This window comes from Lissotriton vulgaris, chromosome 3_1 (assembly GCF_964263255.1).
Source record: "Lissotriton vulgaris chromosome 3_1, aLisVul1.2, whole genome shotgun sequence".
In the NCBI taxonomy this organism is placed as follows: domain Eukaryota; kingdom Metazoa; phylum Chordata; class Amphibia; order Caudata; family Salamandridae; genus Lissotriton; species Lissotriton vulgaris.
The window spans coordinates 1,313,323,451-1,313,345,341 of NC_141689.1; the positions used below are offsets into that span (position 1 = coordinate 1,313,323,451).

The window sequence follows — 21,891 nt, forward strand, 5'->3', positions numbered from 1 at the left end:
TGGACGTTGTCTGGGAGGGCTATTTGGGGGAGTGGAGGTGAGTTCCAGGCAATAACCATACTGGATAATTTGTCTTACCCACTTGTCTGTTGTGATGGAATTCCAGACAGGTAGGAACTGTGAGAGGAGTCCTCCGACAGGAGTGGGATGGTCGGGGGGAAGTGAAGGGAAGTCACTGTTTGGAAGTAGAGTGTTGCAGGTATTGTGACTGCGACCTCTTCCCTTACCATTGTTGCCTCGGTACCTTACACGAAAGTATCCTCTGAAGGAAATATTTTGATTGGGGCTCTTATATGAAGAAGAGGAGTGCTCTGAACCGATAGTGTTGGAGCCAACCCTGTAAAAGGAATGACAAAATGAAAATCTAGGGGAAGATAATTGCAAGGCTCCCATGAATTTGGCAGTTTCCGTATCCTTTCCCATTTTTTCTAAAGATGTATCCACTGTGGGCCCAAAAAGGTGCTCCTGGTCAAAGAATAGCAGACTGCACTTCCTGTTTGAATCCGGAGAATCGGAGCCAAGCGTGCCTGCGTAGCAAAACGCTAGTGTTAATGGCACGGGACGCAGTATCAGCTGCGTGAAGCGCACATTTAATTGAGGTGTTAGTAATTAATTTCCCCTCCAGAAAAAGGTTGTTAGCTTTTTCTTCATATTGGTCAGGAAGGTGTTGCATGAGCTTTTCAAGCTTATCATAATGAGCTCTGTCATACCTGGCCAACAAAGCTTGGGCATTGGCTATCCCCCAATGATTTGCAGCCTTTTACGTAATACATTTTCCAGATGCATCTATGAGTTTGGATTGTTTATCAGGAGGAGGGGTGTCGCCTGTACTTTGTTAGTTTGCCATCTTGCGTGCATTAGACACAACAAGAGAATCCAAAGGGACCTGACCTTTAATGTGAATTGGGTCATTGGGAGCTTCTTTATATTTTTTGTCCACTCTGGTGTTCAGAATCCTGGCTCCGTAGGCGTTTTCGGCTCCGTAGGCGTTTTCGGCTCTGAAGATTTTTTCGGTTCCGAATGTTTGTCCATGATGTGTTTCGACGCTGAGGGCTTTGGTGTTGAGGCTGCCTTCGGTGCCGACGAAGAAGGGCGTGGCACATCTTTGGCCTTGTACTTCGGTGCTGAACGTGATTTTTTGGCACTAGAATGGGGCTCGCTTTAGCCCAATCCAGAAGGCTTGTCTTTAGGTTTCATAGCCGGGCCAGAGAGCAGGGCGTCTGAAACATGTTTCCGGTGTCGACTTGAGCCCAAGGGCGAAGGTGTTACCGGAGCCTTAGTTTTGGATTTTGGGAGAGGGGTTTCTGTACTCACCGTCTGCTGGGCCGAGGTGCCTGGCTCCTCTTCAACGTCAGAGTCGTCAGCCTCGGAGGCAGAGATGTCCTCTTCATCACCTTGATGTTCTGGCTGGACATAGGGATCTGCTTAGAAGATTTCCAGACTCGAGCTGCTTCTGCAAGACATTTCGTGACGTCGAACCCGACGGTCACGGATGGTTTTCTTTGACTTGAATGATGCACAGGCCTCACAGTTCTTGTCTTCGTTCTCCGGGGAGAGGCAGAGATTACAAACCTCGTGCAAGCCCATGTGTGGTAACTTAGCACCACACGCAGGGCATTTTTTGAAAGGAGTCCTTTCCATTGACTGCTGGCATGGTCGGCACGGATAGGCCCAACAGCCGGTGTAGAAGATCGAGGTCGAGGAGTTGGTTTTAAAGATACACGTCGAAAGTGAAACGCGATCCAGACAATACCGCTGAGTGGAGAGGGATTGCGTGCCGAAGGAAGATTCGAAACCAATATCTACTTGGAGCGCAGCAAATCACATCCGAACCTGATGGCGGAAAAAAACAGAGATGGAGTCGATGCCCAGGCGCACTATCGTCCTAAGGAGGAGTCACCTACCTCGTGACTACCAAGACTTCTTCCAAGACAAAAACAAAGTGCAAACATCCGAGCCCAACACCAGATGACAATCTATGCACAAGTATACCATCTTCAGCTCATATGCCTCAAACTAATATTGATTTGATCTTGAAAGAAAATTATAATCAAGCTTTCTTAAAAAATGAATTAACTCAAAGAAACGAAAACTTTACATTAAAGACTTTATAGAGCAAACTTAAACAGTACATAAACCAGAGACTTCAGATTCACACACGTTTGTCTCTTAAAATCTCATTTTCTGGCAGCTGTCAGTTTGTAAAAATATCTGTTGCATTGGGTATTGGGAGATAATTTGCGGGGGAGGCCTGAAATTTTGACTGTGTAGGGGCCTCCACTGGGTTTAATCCAGCATGGTTTCATCTAGCACTCTATACAGCAAACATCCAGCCATCTGAAATAAAGTTTGCTCCTGGGGTACTTTTCCCCTCTCCTCCCTTATACTTCATGATCTAGGGACATTTGTACGGTGGTTCTGGGTAGTTGGTAATGTATTATATGAGCATGGTTAGCAAAGATCTTTCTGACTATATAGAAACCATCATTTTGCTACTGCCCATCTTTCAATATCCAATCAGATGCACTCCATGCCACAGCATGATTGTATCCAGTCTTACAAAGATTAGGGTAAGAAATTGAGTTAAATTGTGTGAGCGTGTACCCTATAATTCTACTTGCAGGAGTTAGACCTAACATTAGCTGTCATGCCCTCTCTTTTACCATGAACGCAGCCTCCTTTCAGTTAATTTCTCTCTATGTTATAAGCTTCTGACTCTTCTTTTAATAGTAGGATTGGACTAGTGTTTCACTCAAGCCGGGTCAACATACACACCAGAAGTTCCTTAGAACTGAAGCACTGGCAATTAAAGAGAGCATCCCGAAGTCTACTGCACAGATACGCTAAGACAAAACAGAGTAGAAGCCTCTCTAACATGGACACAGTTTCGCCGCAAAATGTTCTTCAGGATGATCTTATAGGTCTTACAAGATATAAAGGAATAATATACCCTTGCTGAGCATCATAAGACACAATATCCTAGGTGTTGTCTACCAGCACTTTCTTCAACCACTTGACATTTTCTAGTGGTTCCTTTTTCCATAAGTTCTTCAGGCATAGCTGAATAAAGTCGAAGTAGTTGTCTGGCTTTTTACTGCAGATCGAAATGTACCGAAGAGGCCCTTAATGTGCTTGCTTTTTTTCTTTTCTGTTCTTTTTTCCTTGATAATTGGTGCGATAAACAGTATTACATCAGTCAGTACAGTAAAAGAAGGGGGTCCATGTCTATTAATACATCTCCAATTTCATCTCTTCTGATCCTGTCAACCCCAAACATCTGTCTAGTAATTAATCTGGACTGGGTATTGTAGGTTAGGGCATTCTTAGCATATTGGGTGGTGGTCATGAAGTGCTTTCTCTGCAGGGGTTTCAGAACAAGGGCTGTCAAACATATATTTCAAAATTGCTAAGAAGGTAGCATAATTATTCAGACAGAGAGTAGCAGTGATCACTAGCGAGCCTGCTAGCCTAATTATAAGGTATGCCATCTTGGAACAATCCAAATATATTTAAACTGGACAAAATGCAAATTGAACCAAGAGAGCTTCCAGGTATTCGTTCACATCATATGATCCCCATTGAATTTGATGTCAACGGAATAAGTCATAGGTAGGTCCAAAGGTGAATGGGTGTCTAGTGTTTGCTACAGTACAGCTTTTTCAATTTACTGCTTGTTGGAGGGGAGATAACAAAATGTGGACATCTAATCCTTTGATTTAGATGGCTAAAAACTATGTTCTCACAACTGGGCAATGGCTGGATGTAGAAGTTGGCATTCACCTTCTTCTTCGAGCTTTTGAGGAAAAGGCAACTCCTTCTACAAGCCACAATGTCTGTTTCAAGTGTTATACAGGTTACGGAGCAGAATGTCTCCCCGAAAGTAATACCAGAAAGAAGAACGCAAAGGGCACAAAAACTTCCACGGTGCTAAGCACCAGTTGTAGGCCTCTTCTTGCAAGGCTAAATCCTTGGAGTAAGACCATCGCTGGTGCTGGAAAGACAGCAGCAACAATGTCACTGACTGGACTAGAGCAGGCATTACTTGAGCAGAAGTTAATTATAAAAAAAAACAACAGCAGCATCAATGAGGAGGAGTTGTTATGCACCGATCTCTGATTAGAAGCCTTTTTACATACTGGTACCGTGGAAACCACATGACAAGAAAGGGCAGGTTTCAGAACAGGGACCACTGGATGTGAAAGAGCTGTCCCCTAGACTTACTAAAATGTTGTCCATTCAGTGGACTTCATAGAACGGTGTTTCCCTGAAGCGGAGTTGAGCCGTTAATTCCCACTTACAGGTTTTGCCTGTTGGTGACCTGGACCGGATTATCACCAAGCCAACCATCTCACCTGCATGACAAACAAATCTCAAAAGTCATCTTGGGAACTGCACTATGCAAGGCTGTTTATTAATTCTGAAAAGCCCATCTTGTGCATTAGAAGCAGCCCACAAGATAAGCAACATTCTGGCCTGCTTTATTCTCTATAACTAGGTACATACTGCTAGTAGAACAAAATAGGGTGTAACAGATAGAGATATACCCATGGGCGTCCGCAGGGGGGGGGGGGGGGCAAGGAGGGGCTCTTGCCCCCCCCCCCCCCCTGGATCGCAAGTCCGTCCGGTGGGCAGCGCCCCTCCCTTGGGTTGTTCAGAGGTGCAGCTGCAAGGCCCAAGGCGGGCCCCCCTCTCCTGGGCCATGCTGCCATGGCCTAAAAGGTAATATGACCCCCGGATTCCTTTCAGCTGTGGCAGACCGGGCAGGGCTGGTTTTGTGGCCATGATCAGTTTTCTTTGCTGGCAACTCTCTCTTATCCTAATCCCTGCATCTGCATGATAATTGCAGATGCTGGAACTGGCCTTAGGTGTGAAGTGAGCCCTGCCCCTGCATGAATGAAAGGCAGAGCATCCTGTAGGTCTCACAGCAAAAAGACTGACCTTAGAGTCACAATCGACGCTGTTCCGTTTCAATGATGAGAAAAGGAGAAGAGCAGAAAATGGAGAGAGAGGCTATTTTTTTCTTTTTTTTGCAACTGTTTTCTTGTTTTTTCCTAATAAGCATGTGCATCCAAGAGAAACATAAATAGAGTAATACATAAATAGTGAATATAAGCACTTGGTGTTTTTTTTAATTTTCATGTAAATTACATTAAAAAGGAATAATGAAAAATTGGGTCGGTAAAAGAATAGTGAAGATGATTACATTGAGTTGGTAGGACGTAAGGAGGGGTGACCCCCACATCCATTCCTACCACGCTGAGAGGAGTGCAACAAACCCTCCAAGATACACCCAAGTTATAACCCATCAAGCCACTCTCCATTACTTGTTTTACACATCTGAAAAGGTTGCGCTACTCCCCGGCATCATGTTTGTTCATATCTGAAATATTGAATTCCCATGTTTTTTGGGTACATCTAAGGAGGTCTGGTGTCCACTTTTGCTTTTAATAGAAGTATCAGGGAGAGGCACATCTAAAATGGGCTAGACAAACAAAAGAAGGTAATAGGTGGGTGAGATGACAGAGCAGCAGAGGTGAGATCTGAACATAAGGGGCAAAACAACTATATAGAACAAGACGCTTAAGGAAAGGGAGATGGGGAAGTAGTGATGTGTATGTAATGGCAGAATCAATGAGAGAAGGGAAGAGTCTTGGTTAGGTAAAATGAATAGCATGCGAAAGAGAAATTTAACAGGCTTGGGGAGAGTGGGAGGCTGGAAGGGGAGAGAATGCTGTAAATAAAACAAGGGCAGTGGCGTAACCCAAAATGATGGGGTCCCACTCTGCAGAATGTGATAATGGGCCTTTGAGACTCCCACATCTCACAGATATTCATTGGCCCTGGGCTGAATGGGAGCCCCGTGATGGGTTGGGGGCCTCCTGAAGTGTTGTGGGCCCATCTGTGCTGCAGGGGCCTGTATTGCGTCCTGGCACAAGAGGTGAAGCAAGGTACGAGGCCGGGGAGAAGAGTTGTAAATAGCAATGCATGTAGGGCAGAGGTGGAAGCTTAAGGGACAGAAACGATGAATTGAGGGTAGAGGTAAGCGGAAAAAAAACATGAAGAAATGAGCATGGAAGAGAGAGGTGGACATAAAGGGGACAGAACCAGTGAACAAAGTTGAGGCTGGAGAGAAAGATGAAAAGTGAAAGGAAGTGCTTGGATGCTTGGATAGGAGAGGTAGATATAAGAGAAGCAGAGGCATCAGGAGAACTTAAGTGTCATGGAGAGGGTATGGTGAGTGTTGGATGTAATAGGGCAGGACAACCAAGAGCAGGTAAGAGGCAGGGGAGAGTTAAAATATAGAGAGGTAGAACTAGTGAGAGAACGTTAGAGGCTGTGACGAGATGAGAGGTGAAAGATTCCATAGGTAGGTAAGAGGTGAGTGTAAAAGAGACAGAATTAGTGAGAAAGGAAAGAGACAGTAGTAGAGACAAAGTGAAGTGTCGAGCATGGAAGGGATACGCAGATATAAGAGAGGCAGTGTTAGAACTGGCTATTTCTGGTTGGCTAAGGCTGACGCCATAGTTAGGCAGAAACCACCATTCTAGTCAGGGCAAGGGAGTCACACGCCAAGATAACCCCTGCTCACCCCCTTGGTAGCTTGGCACGAGCAGACAGGCTTATTCCGGAGGCAATGTGTAAAGCATTTGCGCACGCACACAACAGCAACAACATCCTAGGCACACCACAAAAGGAACTCCATACAAGGTTATATAAAAATAACTTTTGTATTGTCAAAAGACATCAGATAGTAATCACACAATATACATTATGCCAACTGGCACAGGCAATATTCACAAAGGATTATTTACAGGACAGGGCCACATGGGCCACTGTCAGAATCAACACTTTTAGAACTAGAAATACTGTTAGAAATAGCACTTTGAACATATAACAATCCGAAGTTTCACACATGATGCATAGAACATTCAGAGGTGTAGGAAAGACACAAGATGTATAAACAAACATTCAGCGGTGTAAGGAACAAGGCACATGACGCAGCAAAACACATTCCGAGGTACCGTAGAAACACATGATGCCTAAAACAACACATTCAGAGGTGTAAAATCAAGAAAGACACATGATGCATAAAAACATTCAGAGGTGCCAGAACATAACTCAATAGCGCAAAAACACATGATGCCCAAAAACATTCAGAGGTGTAAGATCAAGGTGCGTAATCATATTCAATGCATTACATTTCCTAGCACCACATCACATTGCGCAAAGCTCACATTGGGCAATTACCATCATAACATAGGAGGTAACCACATTGCGCAAACTTACATAAGCCACCACCTGTGGCAGTCCCTAGGCCAACTGGCCTTGTTGGGGCTAGGACGCCCTGTGTCCAAATGTCAGGGGCTTAAACGGTGCAGCTGCTCACTCATTGCTGGGTAGCTGTGAATCAACAAACTGCGCCAGGGCCCTCACTGGCCCTAGAACAAAAGCTGCGCCAAGCTGGAGCCACACAGGCTCTGTAACTAACTTTGCCCCCTAAGAGCCCTCTCTGGGCTCGCAAAACAACAAGGTGGGCAGGGAGCCTCTCGGGGCTCTAAAGCAACCATGTGGGCAGGGAGCCTCGGGGCTCTACGACAAAGAATGCCCCCAGAGCCTCTCGTGGCTCGAAACAAAGAAATGCCCCCTCGAGCCTCTCTGGAGAGCCTTGCGGGCTCTAAACATTGTGGGGCCATGGAGCCGCTCAGGGCTCGAACTACAAATGCCCCTTGAGCCTCGCAGGCTCTGAATAAAAATGTGGCGTCGTTGGAGCCCCCCCCCCCTCTGGGGGCTCAAGATCACGTGAATGGCCCCGGAGCCTCTCTGAGGCTCGTAAACCAATATCGGCCGAATGGAGCCTCTCAGGCTCCAGTAACAACACAGTGCCCCCGGAGGACGCTCTACTGGGAGGAGGGGGGGCGGACACCGGCAATGTGTCCTGATGCCCCCTTCTCCTCTCAACCACCCGCACTCACCGGCTCACTGCTCTGGTCGCGCTGGGCTGTGGAGGCAGGATAGGCTTCCGGCTTCGCTCTTGGAGCCTCTCTGGCTCCCACTCACGTCGGACTCCTCTGCAAGAGGGCCGGGGCTCTGCCCGCACACAGGGCTCTTCACTCGAGCCCCGGCCATTCTGGTCTCTCGGCTCCGCTTCTTCTCTCGGGGTTCCCTCAGCACACGGGAGCCCCGCAAGCGGCCACACTTCCTCTTCCCCTCCTTCCGCCTCAGGTCCCAGGCCGGCAGCCAATCACAGCACGGCCCGGGGATGACGTCACGGGGGTGTCCCGGACCGGCTGCCCTTGATTTCTCGAGGGCACAACATGAGGGGTGGGCACCCTCTGTAATAAAAATAAAAGCGCTACTAAGCGCTTGGGGACAAAAATAAAGTGCTCCCAGTGCTATAAGAAAAATACAGCGCTCTCAAGCGCTATAGGGGCACAGGCAGCACATGAAGCGCTCCCAAGCGCTTGAAGCATAAATAAAGCGCTTCTAAGCGCAGTGGCATCAGGCAGACCCCCAAGAAGTGCTCCCAGTGCTAGGGCACCAAAGGTCCAGCAAAAAGTCCTTCAGGGGTCCAGGACAAGTCCATCAGGTATCCAGGGCAAAGCAAAGTCCCCCTATCAACCCAGGCAAGGCAGAGGGGTCCCCCAGAAGTCCTCCAGGCATCCAGGGGCTGGGCAGGGCCCAGGGAGGCAAGCCTTCCCTTGGGTCCAAGCAGCAGCACGCCCCTGGCAGGATTCAAGTCAGAAACAAGAACATTTTGTAAGGGGACACAGCCCCTTTTTATACAGAGAAATCCTTTGTCTAGCAGGGTGCAGGCAGTGTGAGAACCAGCTACAACTGGTTATAGGGAACTCCTTTCACAGGCCAGGATAGGGACATCAGACGCACCCCAGGGGGTGGAGCCAGCATTGTGTGGGGCGAGCCCAGCCTCATTCTGGACCCTCAAACCAGACGGTCAATCCACAAGCAGGCCCAGGCTCACTCCTCCCCTCACATCAGCATGCTAAACACCACCGGGGCAGACCCGCCCAGACTCTTGGAGCCAGGCTCACCAGCCAGCCTCAGCCAATCACACGCCAGACACAAAGTACACAAATATGCCAACTTCTAGAACACAAATATGCCAACTTCTAGAAGTGGCACTTCTACACTAAACACAATCATGCCGCATATATCATTGTGCAGCATTCAATCTCACGAGTTCGCACATACCAAACTCGACCCTGCACTCCCCACACATCAGGAACTACCATGGGCATACATATTCCCCATTCATTCCTATGGGAGGGCAGGTCACTCTCACCACACACACAGAGAGCTCACGCACTTTACACTGTACCACAGTGAAAAAGTGCGCAGAGGCCTAAAATCACCAACACCAGGACACAGAAACAGGCTAGGAAAAAGCAAAAAGTCTCGGGGTGAACCTGCCAAAAAGGCTGGGTCCAACAGGCAGAAACAGTGAGACAAGGTAAGAGGCTGGGAGGTATAAGAGAAGAGGTGGGTGTAAAGGGGCAGACCAGCAAAAAACACTAGAAGGCTGGAGGAAGAAATGAGAAGTGAATGGCAGTACATGCATGGGACATGTAAATGTAAGAGAGGCGGAACAATCAAGAAACCTTACACAGAGAAGAGAGAGGAAATAGTGAGAGGTGGATGCAGAAGGCCAGAATCAATGAGAAAGGTAAGAGGCAGGGGGGGTGACAATGCCTACGGCATGGAGGAGAAAGGTGGATAGAAGAGGGACATCATGAGAAAGAGAAGCAACAAAGTTGGGATAGCAGAGAGTTTGATGTTAAAGGGCGAATCCACAAAATAAGGTTTGAGGAAGAGACGAGAGTAAGAGTAGAGGATGAATGGAAATAGGTGGTGTAAGTGGCAAAATCAGTGAAAAACGAATAGAGTGTTCAGGAGGATGAAAATGTAGAGGAGATGTAAATGGGGCAGAGCCAGTGAAAAAAGTTATAAGGCTGGGGGAGAGATGAGCAGTGAAGGTAGTGCATGGATAGGAGTCGTGGCTATAAGAGAGACATAATCAGCAAGAGCACATAGGCAGAATGGCAAGAGAGAGAAGTGGATGGAAGAGAGAAGAACCACCAAGCGATATTAAGAGGCTGGATGAAGAGGGAAAGATGAGGAGAAGGTGGATGTAAGATGTGACCAGCAAGAGAACGTTAAAGGGTTGTTGAGAGATTGGAGATGAAGATTAGATCAGGGAGGTAGAGTTTTATGTAAGAAGGGCAGAATCAGCAAGAGGAGAGGGAAGGCGAAGGGGAGAGGTGTATGTAATGGGGCAGGAACAGCAAGAGAAGATAAAAGGAAAGGGGAGAAGGAAAAGGCATAGCTGTAATTAAGATGGCATAACCAACAGAGAAGATAAAGACTGGGTGGAGAGTTGAGAGGTGAAGAGTAGGGCGCGGAGGTATTAGGGCCAAGAGCAATGTAAGAGTGGCAGAACTAGAGAGAAAAAAAATGTGATCCGTATCAACTGATTTCCTTATATTAGTTTATAAAATGTGTACTGCAGCTTTATGTTCATGAATGTGGTCTTTTAAAACCATACTCCTTATGTTTTGTAAGGATTTAAGCAATGGACATTGACATTCTTGCTTTTTGGAGTTGGTTTACACCTTTTAGATACAAAATGTTGCTTAAATTAGCAGTCAGGTTACGGCATGTTTTGCTTATTTTTGGTATCCTCAAAGTGTTGGTATGATAAATCCTTAATTTAATTGGGGAAGATGCCGATTTTTGTTAAAGTACATCTCGGGCTGTGTGAAATATTGGTACATAGAGGAATTCTATGCTATGTATTAGGGGTAAGGGTTTCAGTTGGTTATGCAAAACTTGAGAGGATGCGTATTGTGTGTTTGTGATGCAACTTCGCCTAGAAGTTGGTTTAGTACCTGTGGTGAGTGTGAAGTGAGCTAGCCCCCATTTCATGAACAAAAATACGATTGCCATTTTGAATTGAGGGGGAGGGGGCAGGGGGGGGCGGGCAGTATAGAATGACTTAATTGACAGCTCGTTGTGGTGGCATATTTGTGGGGTTTCGCTCTTTTCTGTGTGTGCTTTGAGGGTTTTTTCTGATGAGAGCCTCTTCAGGGAGTTGCAGCTAAAGCCACTTGTGTGGGCTATGTCTCTGGGAGTACTGTGCTGGTATTAAGTACCCCATGCCGCGCCATTGTTATATTACCTTTTTGGCACTGTCGATATTAATGGAAGAAATAAGTATTGGTATGAGGCTCACCCTTTATGTGGGTCTTTGTTTGGGTGAACTGCAGAGCTTTGGTGACATTGTGGTGGTTGGGCACTGTCTGCAAGTATACATTTTTCGGGGCAGTATCAGTCGTATGTATAGGTGGACCAGATGACTCTCACCAGGGCACAACTTTTCCAGCTTTGATTTGCCATACCAGTGCTTTCTGGGAGCTGTAGTCTAGGTTAATGGTATTTCAACCAATTGGTCGAACACACTAGCTAATAATGTAAAAGCAAAACCCAGGTCTGGAAAAGTAATTCTCCACATCACTTGCAGTCATCTTGTCACCTTAATTATGTAGCACCAACGGTCAGTGTCTCAGAAAGGAAGAACTCTTTCTTGGTGTATTTGAGAGATGCAGTTCTTTTGAAGAAGTGTCTGCAAAGTGCTATGCTTCTGTTGGGATCTGTGTGAGGTGTCACTATTTTGAACAAAATTTTACCTCAAGCTCCATTGGGGCATTGTCGATGTGAATGCAGCTCTTTAGGCAGGAATGGGTGTGGAGACTATACATGTGTGTGTATGCAATGGTGTCAACATGGGGTGTGCATATTTGAAGCCACTTCTCTTGGGCTAGCAACTGGAGAATTATCTCTTTGGGATCAAACTAATTTGCTTGTCATTGAAGGACGAAAAGGAGCAATGAAATCAGCACAGACAAACTTTAAAGTGAAATAAAGTTCATGTTATTATTGAGACAAGAAAAAACGTAAAAAAATTCCCCACCCCTTTAGTTTATAAACTAATAAAATGGTCAGTGAAAAACTAATACATCATGCCATTACCATCTACTATGCAATAACCTAGCCTGTATTTGACCCTCCGCTATCTCTCTCTCCACTTTACCTAGTTCTTTGGGTTCTAGGCCCTGTTCACTTTGCATTGGCATATTGGTCTCCTCTTAGGCCTACCAGACACCTTCTTCACACTGATCGTTTAGTCCTTTCTCAAACTTACCGGCATCAGGCCAGCACTGCCATATCTGATTCTAGGGTATATTATGTTTGACCCGGACCCTCTAGGCAAATTAAGAGGTAGAATGTTCACTTGACTTGCTACCCCACCTCCTTTTTCTTAAAACTAGAAGCAACTGTATTTGTCCACCTCCACCATTTGATCATCCCTCATTAATCCCCAGCAAGTCTTACTTGATATTATTTATTGTTTCCGGCCCTGCCTCTTTAACTGATTACTTTTCTCCTAAATGTATCTGTTAGCTCAGGGCATCTGTGTCCTAGCTTTAGCAACACCAGAAAGAGCTGGGGCTACCTCATAACCCCCCCATCTACAGTACTTTTTTACTCTCACCACATCACCTTATTAGCATCAAGCTCATCCTCCATTTTCTTGCCCCCCTACTCCTAGCTGAATGTTACTCCCAGGTCTGTCAGAACTCCTTCTTACCAAACCCATGAACTCCATTCTGTCCATACTTCTCTTGGGCTAGCAACTGGAGAATTATCTCTTTGGATCAAACTAATTGGCTTGTCATTGAAAGACGAAAAGGAGAAATACAATCAGCGCAGACAAACTTTAAATTTAAATAAAGTTGATGTTATTATTGAGACAAGAAAAAAATAAAAAGAATTCCCCACCCATTTATTATTTAAAATAATACATTGGTCTCTTCCTCTTTTCTAAAGAGGTGTGCTTTAGAGGACATGTATCCTTGCCACATCTGTGTTCAATGACTTGCAGAGTACCCCTAAAACCTACCCATTTATCAGTTTCCTGCTTTCCTCGTTTCAGTTTTCCTGCACCTGGCCTTTACTTCTGCACTGAGATCTCCCTCTCTTGCTTTTCCACAGACTCTAAAGAGGACATTCCTCTTTCCAAGTAGATAGATGGAATCAGCCATGGCTTTGGTACTTAATGAGTTGCTTCATTAATATTGTTCTAGACAATGGGGCTTAGCGAGGCTGATCCTGCTAGCTCTTGAATTTGACACAATCGTCCACTGTATCATCAATGAAAGGTTTGCTGATGTGGATCTCTCTAGAACCACATCAATCTGATTCAGATATCTTTTTCCGGCCATTTTTTGTTTTTTCCTCTGTTTCATTGTAGTTGCGAGGTCTTCTGCTGTGGCGCCTCACAAGATTTTTCTCTCCCCCTCCCATGGGGTTCTTTGTTTATTTAAGCTCTTTGTCTTATTTGATATTTTATTTATTTATTTAATACTATTGCCAAATGTTGGAGGATGGTGATGAAGTAAAATGTTGCCCCCCCCCCCCGGAATTTTTTTGCGGATGCCCATGGATATAACCCTACCCAAGCTTCTACCCATACTTCCGTGCTAATATATTGAGATCAATGGCATTAGTGATTTTGTTCCAAAAGAAGGTAGTCTACTTTTGTTGCTCACTGATCTGAAGAGGGAATTTAAGGTGGAAACATCGGTTTTGGTGTGTGAATAATTTCTGAATTTGCATGCTGCGCATCACCCTGCCACTTAGCGGTTGGATCTGGAATTTGTATCTTAGTCATTTTTTGCTTATAATTTTTTGTTGTTGTGGCCATCGTCAAGTTGACCATGTTCATACTAGTGCCATAGTCAGGTACACAGAAATAAAGCACTGCACGAATGAATATCCTTAGTTTAAAATACAAAAATATTTTAATCATGTTTAGCGGTTTCAAAATACTTCCATGCTGAAAGAGAAGTATATTTTCACTCCTTAAGAATTAATTTTCCAACTAACTTCCAAATAATGTTCTTATTTCAACAATTTGCCGTGTTGTACGTGTTTGCTAATTCCTTAGTGTTACATTAATGCCTTGAAATGTGTTGATTTTCATGTATTGCAGTTATTCTTATATGTAGCCAGGACAATGAAGATGTGCTGTAAGATTTATATTCCTGTAATCATCCTAATGTTATACTATCCTGCTCTGTCTGGGGAAAATACATTATTTTATTACTTTAGGGATGAACATTATCCCTTGCACTAAGTAATTGTAATACCTGATCATTTCAGTGTTTAGACTGCAATTCTTAGTAGATATGCATGTTTTGTGTTCTCTACAGAACCATCACAGATGAATTTAAAATACAGAGCGATTCATCGATGATAAAAACTGTGCTTCCTTTCATGTGGACTGTCTAAATATTTAACATTGCCATGTACCTACACTCAAAAAATAAAAGCGCAAGAAAGAATGCAACCTATTTTTGCTTTGATTTACATTATGGAAAATGTATAATGGCCAGTGGAAAAAGTTGTAAAGCTAGTGATAATCCCTATGACTAGATAAGGGAAAAGAGGAGATACGTTGTTTGGTGGTGCTGATGAAAGCTGGTTAGAAGGATGTACTAACGCGTTGATGTAATGTCTGCTTCTTTCCTAGTTGAAAATGAGAGTCACTGTGATTTTGTGAAGCTCAGGGAGATGCTGATTCGAGTGAACATGGAAGACCTGAGAGAGCAGACTCACATACGCCACTATGAGTTGTACAGGCGCTGTAAACTCGAGGAGATGGGATTTAAGGACACCGACCCTGACAGCAAGCCATTTAGGTAAAACACAGAAATGCACTAGGTGTATGTGTTCTAGTCATGCCTATGCATACATGAGGTAACATAGAAACACAAAAGAATACTGACTGAGTTCTGGAGCACTTAGGGTGTAAAAGGGCCATGTATGTATTAAAAAATGGGGAAACCTAAAATTCACAAAACCACTTCTAAATTGGAAAGATTAACATTGCAAGAGTGACTGCTTGGTGTTAATATGCTAAATTGAGCACTGGTTCTTGAAAGAGTGCTTGGCATCATCCAAGTATACAAATTATACATCCACAGGCCTTTTGAAGCTCCTTGACCGGCATCGAGTGAACTAGTGCAATGTTCACTTCTCACACTCTCACTGTAGTGGGAAGGACAATTCCACACCCACATTTTAGGAAACGTTTCATGGGTAACTTACAACATGGAAGTACCTGGCAGCTTCAGCAGTAATGCTGGGGTTGTCTAATGCAACATAAGGGCTCTATTATACAGGCCTGCTGATTAATGTTAATGTTAATGTTATGGACATTTATATAGCGCACGGCTGCCCCAGCCAAGGGGCGTCCCGGCGCTGCGAGCAGACAAAATGCAGAGAGAGAGTAGCACAGATAGATGACAGATTATTGGAAAAGATGGGTTTTGACGGCCTTTCTAAAGGCTAAGAGGTCTTGAATTCCCCGTATGGCTTCGGGCAAACTGTTCCATAGCTTGGCAGCCAGGAAACTGAAGGATCGGCCACCGACTCTGGCCAGCCTAGTGCGAGGAATGGTCGCAAGATGTTGTCCCTCTGAGCGGAGCGATCTTCTAGGGGTGTACTCAGACAGGAGGGGACTCAGCAAGGGGGGAGAGGCGGTTTTAAGGATTTTAAAGGCTAAACATAGAGCCTTGAACTGGATCCTTTTGCCCACCGGGAGCCAATGCAGTTTTTTTAAGGTTCCAGAAACGGAAGAATGGCGAGGGAGGCCAACCAGAGCCCTGGCTGCCGCATTCTGGACTCTCTGCAATCTGGTGATTTCAGCCAGATTCGCTCCCAATAGGAGAGAGCTGGCATAGTCCAGTCTAGAAAGAATCGTCGCCTGAACAATGAGCTGGCGGGTGCGGCAGTCAAAGAACTTCAGAATGGGCCTGATGTTACGTAAAATGCCAAAGCACGTGGCAGCCACTTTCTTAGTGTGGATGGTAAACTTTAACGCCGAGTCGACCCATACTCCCAGATTTTTGACGCAATCTTTTGGCTTGGGGGGTGAGCCTAAGATGTCAGGCCACCAGTTGTCTCCCCAGGATGCGGTGTTTTTCCCCAGGAGCAGAATCTCAGTTTTTCCGGCGTTTAATTGGAGAAAATTCGACGTCATCCAGAGTGTCTGATTACATGCCAAATTGTGCAATAGTAAACATTTAAGCTGCATTATTACTACCTCTTTGTTTGGATTTACCTAATATCATAACACTAGTCTGATTATTGTGGGTGTTAATTAACCCTGTGGTCATGTTTGATGTTGACCTATAATTCTTCATCATAACTCACACCTCTTGCCATTTTTAATTAACACTCAGTTTCTTCCGCACACTCTTCATTATAGTGCTAATAATATGTTCAACCATACTATTAGTTTGAGTATGATAAATAGCTGACATGTTTTCTATTGAATTGCCATTTCAATAAGTAGTCCACTCTCTAAAGAGCTCGTTTGCAACCAAGTGATGATCAGTAAGGGTAGTCATAAATGTATCACCATACACTGAATCCCATTGCCTCGCCTTCCTTGCACTCCTTACTGATAACAACCTCTAAACCTACAAACACTTCCTCCCTTTCTTCAACTTTCTCCCTGTTCTCATCTTCATCGTCTTCTGTAGCACCAAAAGACAGTATGCCGTGAGATTTCTATCACCGGGGAGAGCTGCTATTTTAGAATTATGAATCCGCAGTCGTTGTCCACTTGCCTTATTATGTCTACTCGGATTCCAAATCTTTACTTCTGAAGATGGCTTTGAAGAAGGCCTTGACTGGCCTTTGTCCATTTTTACAACAAAAGTTTGTTCTCAATAAAAGAGTGAAATCTGCATTCAGTCCAGAACACAAACATGCTTCGTTTTCTGTCACAGAATGCCCCCCATTTGAGCCCTTCTAAACCCTTGATGCAAACCTAGCATCTTCTGTCTTCCATCAGAATCCTACGAAAGTACCGCTCCAAAACAGTACTCCCATTCATCCAAAGTGACAAACGTGTTGTCCTCTTTCCGAAACCAACTAAGCATGGAACCTCTCAAAATCCTCCTGGCATGTTTACACTTCATTTAGTCATTCCTATGTTCCCACACATGCAATGGATATTTGTATACAACAAACTCCTCATAGCCAACTATTAATTGGTTCAATGTACAATAATCGTCCCTTAACTGTAGCAGACTTTGAAGTACTGTCAACCACTCTATGTTCATACAAGCCATCAACAATGACTTCTTTCTCTCTTTCTCAAAATGTGGACCACACATGAGAACGACGTGTTAGATGGAACCATCCTTTCATGAACTCCACTTCACGCAGAGTTTACCTGTCATTGTTTAAAAAGAAGTTTCAGGAAGTTTCTGTCTGACTGTTCCAAACAGACACAGAAAAGCCTTACCACCAAAATAAAGTCGTGGCTGGCCACCGGAACATGCACAGGACTATAGCTCTCACAGTCAAAACCGCGTCTCCAGTTCCTGGTTCAACAGTCAGTCGCCTTTTCCCCAAACATCAGTGTTTTGGAGTACCCCAATACTATTCTGTGATGTCTGAAAAAAAGGCAAAGCTTTTAAAATCTGAGAAGGAAAAGGGTTCTGAACTGTCCACATCATTGTCACTCACTACATGGTAGATACAGTCAAGATATCAGACATACAGTGTAAAAACCAGAATTTGCTCAGTCGATATTGCCCCACTTCACTGTCTGTTGCATTATTGTCAGATATGCTAAGGGCATCACTACGGGTGGGGCTGACATATTCAAAGCTTTGTTACCACTGCATGCATAATGTCTTCAGAGTTTAGCTTTTGTATGCTGAGGAAAACGCACTCATACAGAGAGGAGGCAAAAAGCAGATTTTCAAATGCACTCACCTCTCATGAAATACTCAATGGCATACTAATAACAAACACAGAATTCCGCAGTAACCTCTCACACATTCAACATTCCAACAACCACTCATCTGTGATAAGACAAAGTTATTAGTAAGCAACTCCCTGCTACTAAATATGAACATCAAAGATTGAGACATGTATGGGAGAGCCAACATAAAGGACCTAGATCCCTATGAATGCTAAACCTGCTATTAACCCACATCTTACTGAAATTACAAAAAAGAGTGAAGGGTACTCATTTCAACCCTAAGCTGCAAACAGTTGCCTCATATTGCACTCACAGGGACATGAAATTACTAAAATAGTAGATCGCCCTTGCTATTGTAGTTTTCAAATGGAAGGAGATCTGGTTCACTTCCTGTTGTGTTGCTTGTTGATTGGCGATTGAGTGGTGTTCCAAAAACTATTATAACCATATAGCAAAAAATATAGAGAGAATCTTCATTTATTTGGTGGAAACTCGGGTTGCAATGTTCCTCTTGCCACCCTTTTATAAACAGTGTTAATAACCTGGGAGTGGAAAACCATTGGTTACAGTTGACTTAACCAATCTCTGGTTACTAAAGACCCTGGATTTTTGCCACATTTCCACAAGTCTGAGGATTAACATTAGGACAATGAGTGTGGTCTCTCTTTGTACTCCAAATATTCAAAAGGTTATTGGGAGCGTGGGGAATGGGGATTTCCCCCCAGTTTTTTTGCTTTGTTATCTAGTTATTTTTGTTGGTGGTACAGTGAGATCGAATGGGTATTAGGCCATATGGGCAAACACTACCTCTGCCCAAATGGATAAAATTCTTCCTCTGTGACATGTAAAGTAGACTTGCAGTAAACCAGTAATTCTTCTGTGATTATCTTCATTCTCATTTATGCACTGCTACTGATGCCCCTGCTAGTCGTCTTCTAATGAAGTTCTACTTTCTCATAGATTGGTTTTGGGAACAAATAGGATCACTGTTTTTTATAAATCCTACCTTTTGGTATTTTGTTTCAGTCCATTCATAGCATGAAAATGTGTTTTCTTGTCCAAGGCAAAAATAAATCTCACACATTCGATTGCTGTTCATATTGTCTCAGTGTCCATTTTTAACTTGTATTTTCTCCACACGTTGCACCAATTGCTGTAGACTGTGGGTTATTCAGTAATTTTTGTAGCTTTAGAGCATGGCCCACGTACTGCTTCCTTTCTCTGTGAGTATCGTTCTGCTGCTCACTCTTTCTGACCTGGGCTACTTTTTCTTCTACTTTCAGCACCCACTAAGAGTGCATAAGTTTGCAGTCTGTCTCCCCTCCTCCACCTGGCCCTCTTCATGCCATTGTTTGCTCCATCACCCTCCTGCATTTTTGCCTCGCTGTTGTTTGCCCAGCGCCCCTTTCCACTCCCTTGTTGTTGCTTGACAAGTGTTCCTCCTTCTCTCCATCGTAGCTTTCCCCATCCCCACACACACACCATCATGGCTTGCCTGGTTCACCTCACACCTTCTGTGTTGTTGCCCCATCATTGTTGCTTGCCCCATCCCACTTACCCTTATGTTATTGCTGTAGCTGTTTCCCCCTCCTTGTTGTTGCTTTCCTATCCCCCAACTACCTTCCTTTATCTTTGCTTGCCTTGTCTTCCCGCCCCTCCCTCCAGTCATTGCTTCCTGTGTACACCCACCCTCCCACATCGTTGTTTGCCCCATCCCCCTCACACCGCTGTTACTTTCCCACCCACTGACATCTGCCAGCACTGGCTTCTTCATAGAGTTTTACCCTAACTTTTATCCATAGCTAAAACACATTGACACAACCAATCGTTTTTGCAGAGCTGAGACCTATAGGCTTTGCCAGTGCTTGCTGTAATAAGAGGCCAGGGCTAACTAAGGTACGGTTTTTCTTCAAGAAGAAATTGTCGATTATGGGATTTTGCTTTTAATTTTCGTCTTCCCATGACAAATCATATGTAAACTAGATTGCATGAAATTGAATCTAGTAATGAGGCGACATGTATGTGTATGTAGGCATAGAGAGGGTTCTAGAACATGATTCAGTCCGCACCACCATGTAACATTCATCTTTCATTTGCCCTCATGGGACACATTTATTTTGCACTCAGTACAATAAACAGGGGCAGTTGCGGTTCTTTTATGTGCATGCTTTTGCTTTTACAGCCTTCAAGAGACATACGAGGCAAAAAGAAATGAGTTCCTCGGTGAACTCCAAAAAAAGGAGGAAGAAATGAGACAGATGTTTGTGATGAGGGTGAAGGAAAAGGAAGCGGAACTGAAGGAGGCGGAAAAGGATGTAAGAACAATCTAAATGTTTCTTTCAACTGGTTTCACATGTACTTCATTGTAACTTAGTAAACTTGCAACACAATCAGAATCTTTGTCTCGATTGACCATATTTGAAAAGATAAAAAAGACGGCGGTAGGGACGTATAATAAAACCCCATAAGAAATAATGTTAAATTAAATTATTTAAAAGAGTTAAAATATAAATAAATATAAATTCATATTACAAAATATAAAATCATTAAAAACTATTTAATAAACTATTTTGAATTTTTATTCAAAATAGGTTATTCAAGATTTCATAATTAAATAATAAATATGAACTATTTTTATTTTTTTAACGGATACTAAAATTCTACTATTCTGTGTTACTACATGTCTCCTGATAAAAAATAGTGCCTCGCTTGTGTGGCTGTGCCTAGTGTCTGCGACACAAAAAAAAAGCGACCAGCAGACATCACATTTCACCCAGCAAAATTAACGCTTTGTTGGGTTTTTTTATACAATGTGGGTAGCTGTGGAATTTGGGCCCTAGTTCAGCTGCCAGCTAGGGAAACCTACCAACCTTAGGCATTTATGAAAACTAGACATCCAGAGTCCAGGGTGATGTGACTTGTGTGGATCCCACAACATTTTTTTTCTCCAGAGAAGACCTTGCCATCCTGAACCTTTGGCTTAAATCCACCCATTTTCTCCCTTTTATGTGGGAGAAAGTTCTGGAAGCTGTAGGGAATGACTAAACTATCACCCAGCATTCCCAGACTTCTCCAGATTCAAAAATGTTACCCTACTTGTGTGGCTGGGCCTAGAGACAACGACACAAAACCTTCCAAAACAGACATGGGGACATCAAAAAATGTGAGAAAAATTTGCCTGATTTGGGGCTGTAGGCAACTGGGGATTTGGTGCCCTGGCTTAGCCGCCACCCATGTAAACCTACTCCACAACATTTTGTTTTTTACCAAGTCCTTGCAAACCTCGAACTTAGGCTAAAAAATGCACATTTTCCCACATTTCATGTGTGGTTATCTACAAATTTCATACCACTCAGCAGTCCCATATGTCTCCCGATAACAAAACAGTATGCCATATGTGTGGGTGGGCCCAGCTCCTGTACAGGAAAGACCCCTAAATGTACCTTGAATGGATCAAATGTTTCTACTCAAAACTGACCATTTTTTGCAATGTGGTAGCTGTGGATTTTGGGCCTGGCTCGCCACCACCTAGAGATCCTACCAAACCCAGACATTTCTGAAAACTAGACACTCGGGGGGAGTCCAGAGTTCTTAGCTATGCATGGATCCCCCAATGGTTTCTTACCCACAGTGCCATGCCTTTCTCAAATTTTGCCTAAAATAACACATTTTCCTCACGTGACAGAAGCAAATCAAACCAGGCACAATATGAAACATTGCGAAGGAGGTCTGTCAAGAAGGAAAGTCAAGAAAGCGCATCTTGTATCCTGGAACTGAATGGCATTGTGCGTTGCCATTTGCATCAGGTGCACAACTAGCTTGTTATACCATAAGCAGGTCTTACATGCATCATTCTAGGGCTGTACTACGTGGTCTTGTTTGCCAACCCCGCCCATGTATCTGTTGTAGAAAAGAATGCAATTAAACTTCAGGACTTCAGCCAACTGACCATGCAAGGAAACTGAAGATGTTGTCTCGCCATGTATGGTGGTCAAAACTAGACGGATTTCTACCGGAGAGTGTAGATGGTC

The 21,891-nt window shown here is 44.1% G+C and overlaps 1 protein-coding gene across 4 annotated transcripts in view; it reads left to right on the plus strand.

The window, feature by feature from the left end:
* The window catches only part of SEPTIN11 (septin 11), a 964,023-nt gene that overhangs the window by 649,950 nt on the left and 292,182 nt on the right, over window positions 1-21,891 (plus strand). For all 4 annotated transcript variants that reach the window (XM_086961789.1, XM_086961791.1, XM_086961790.1 and 1 more), the window contains exons 7-8: window positions 14,609-14,777; window positions 20,043-20,175. In XM_086961789.1, the coding sequence (XP_086817915.1) occupies window positions 14,609-14,777; window positions 20,043-20,175 (302 nt within the window). The remainder of the gene's footprint in view (window positions 1-14,608; window positions 14,778-20,042; window positions 20,176-21,891) is intronic.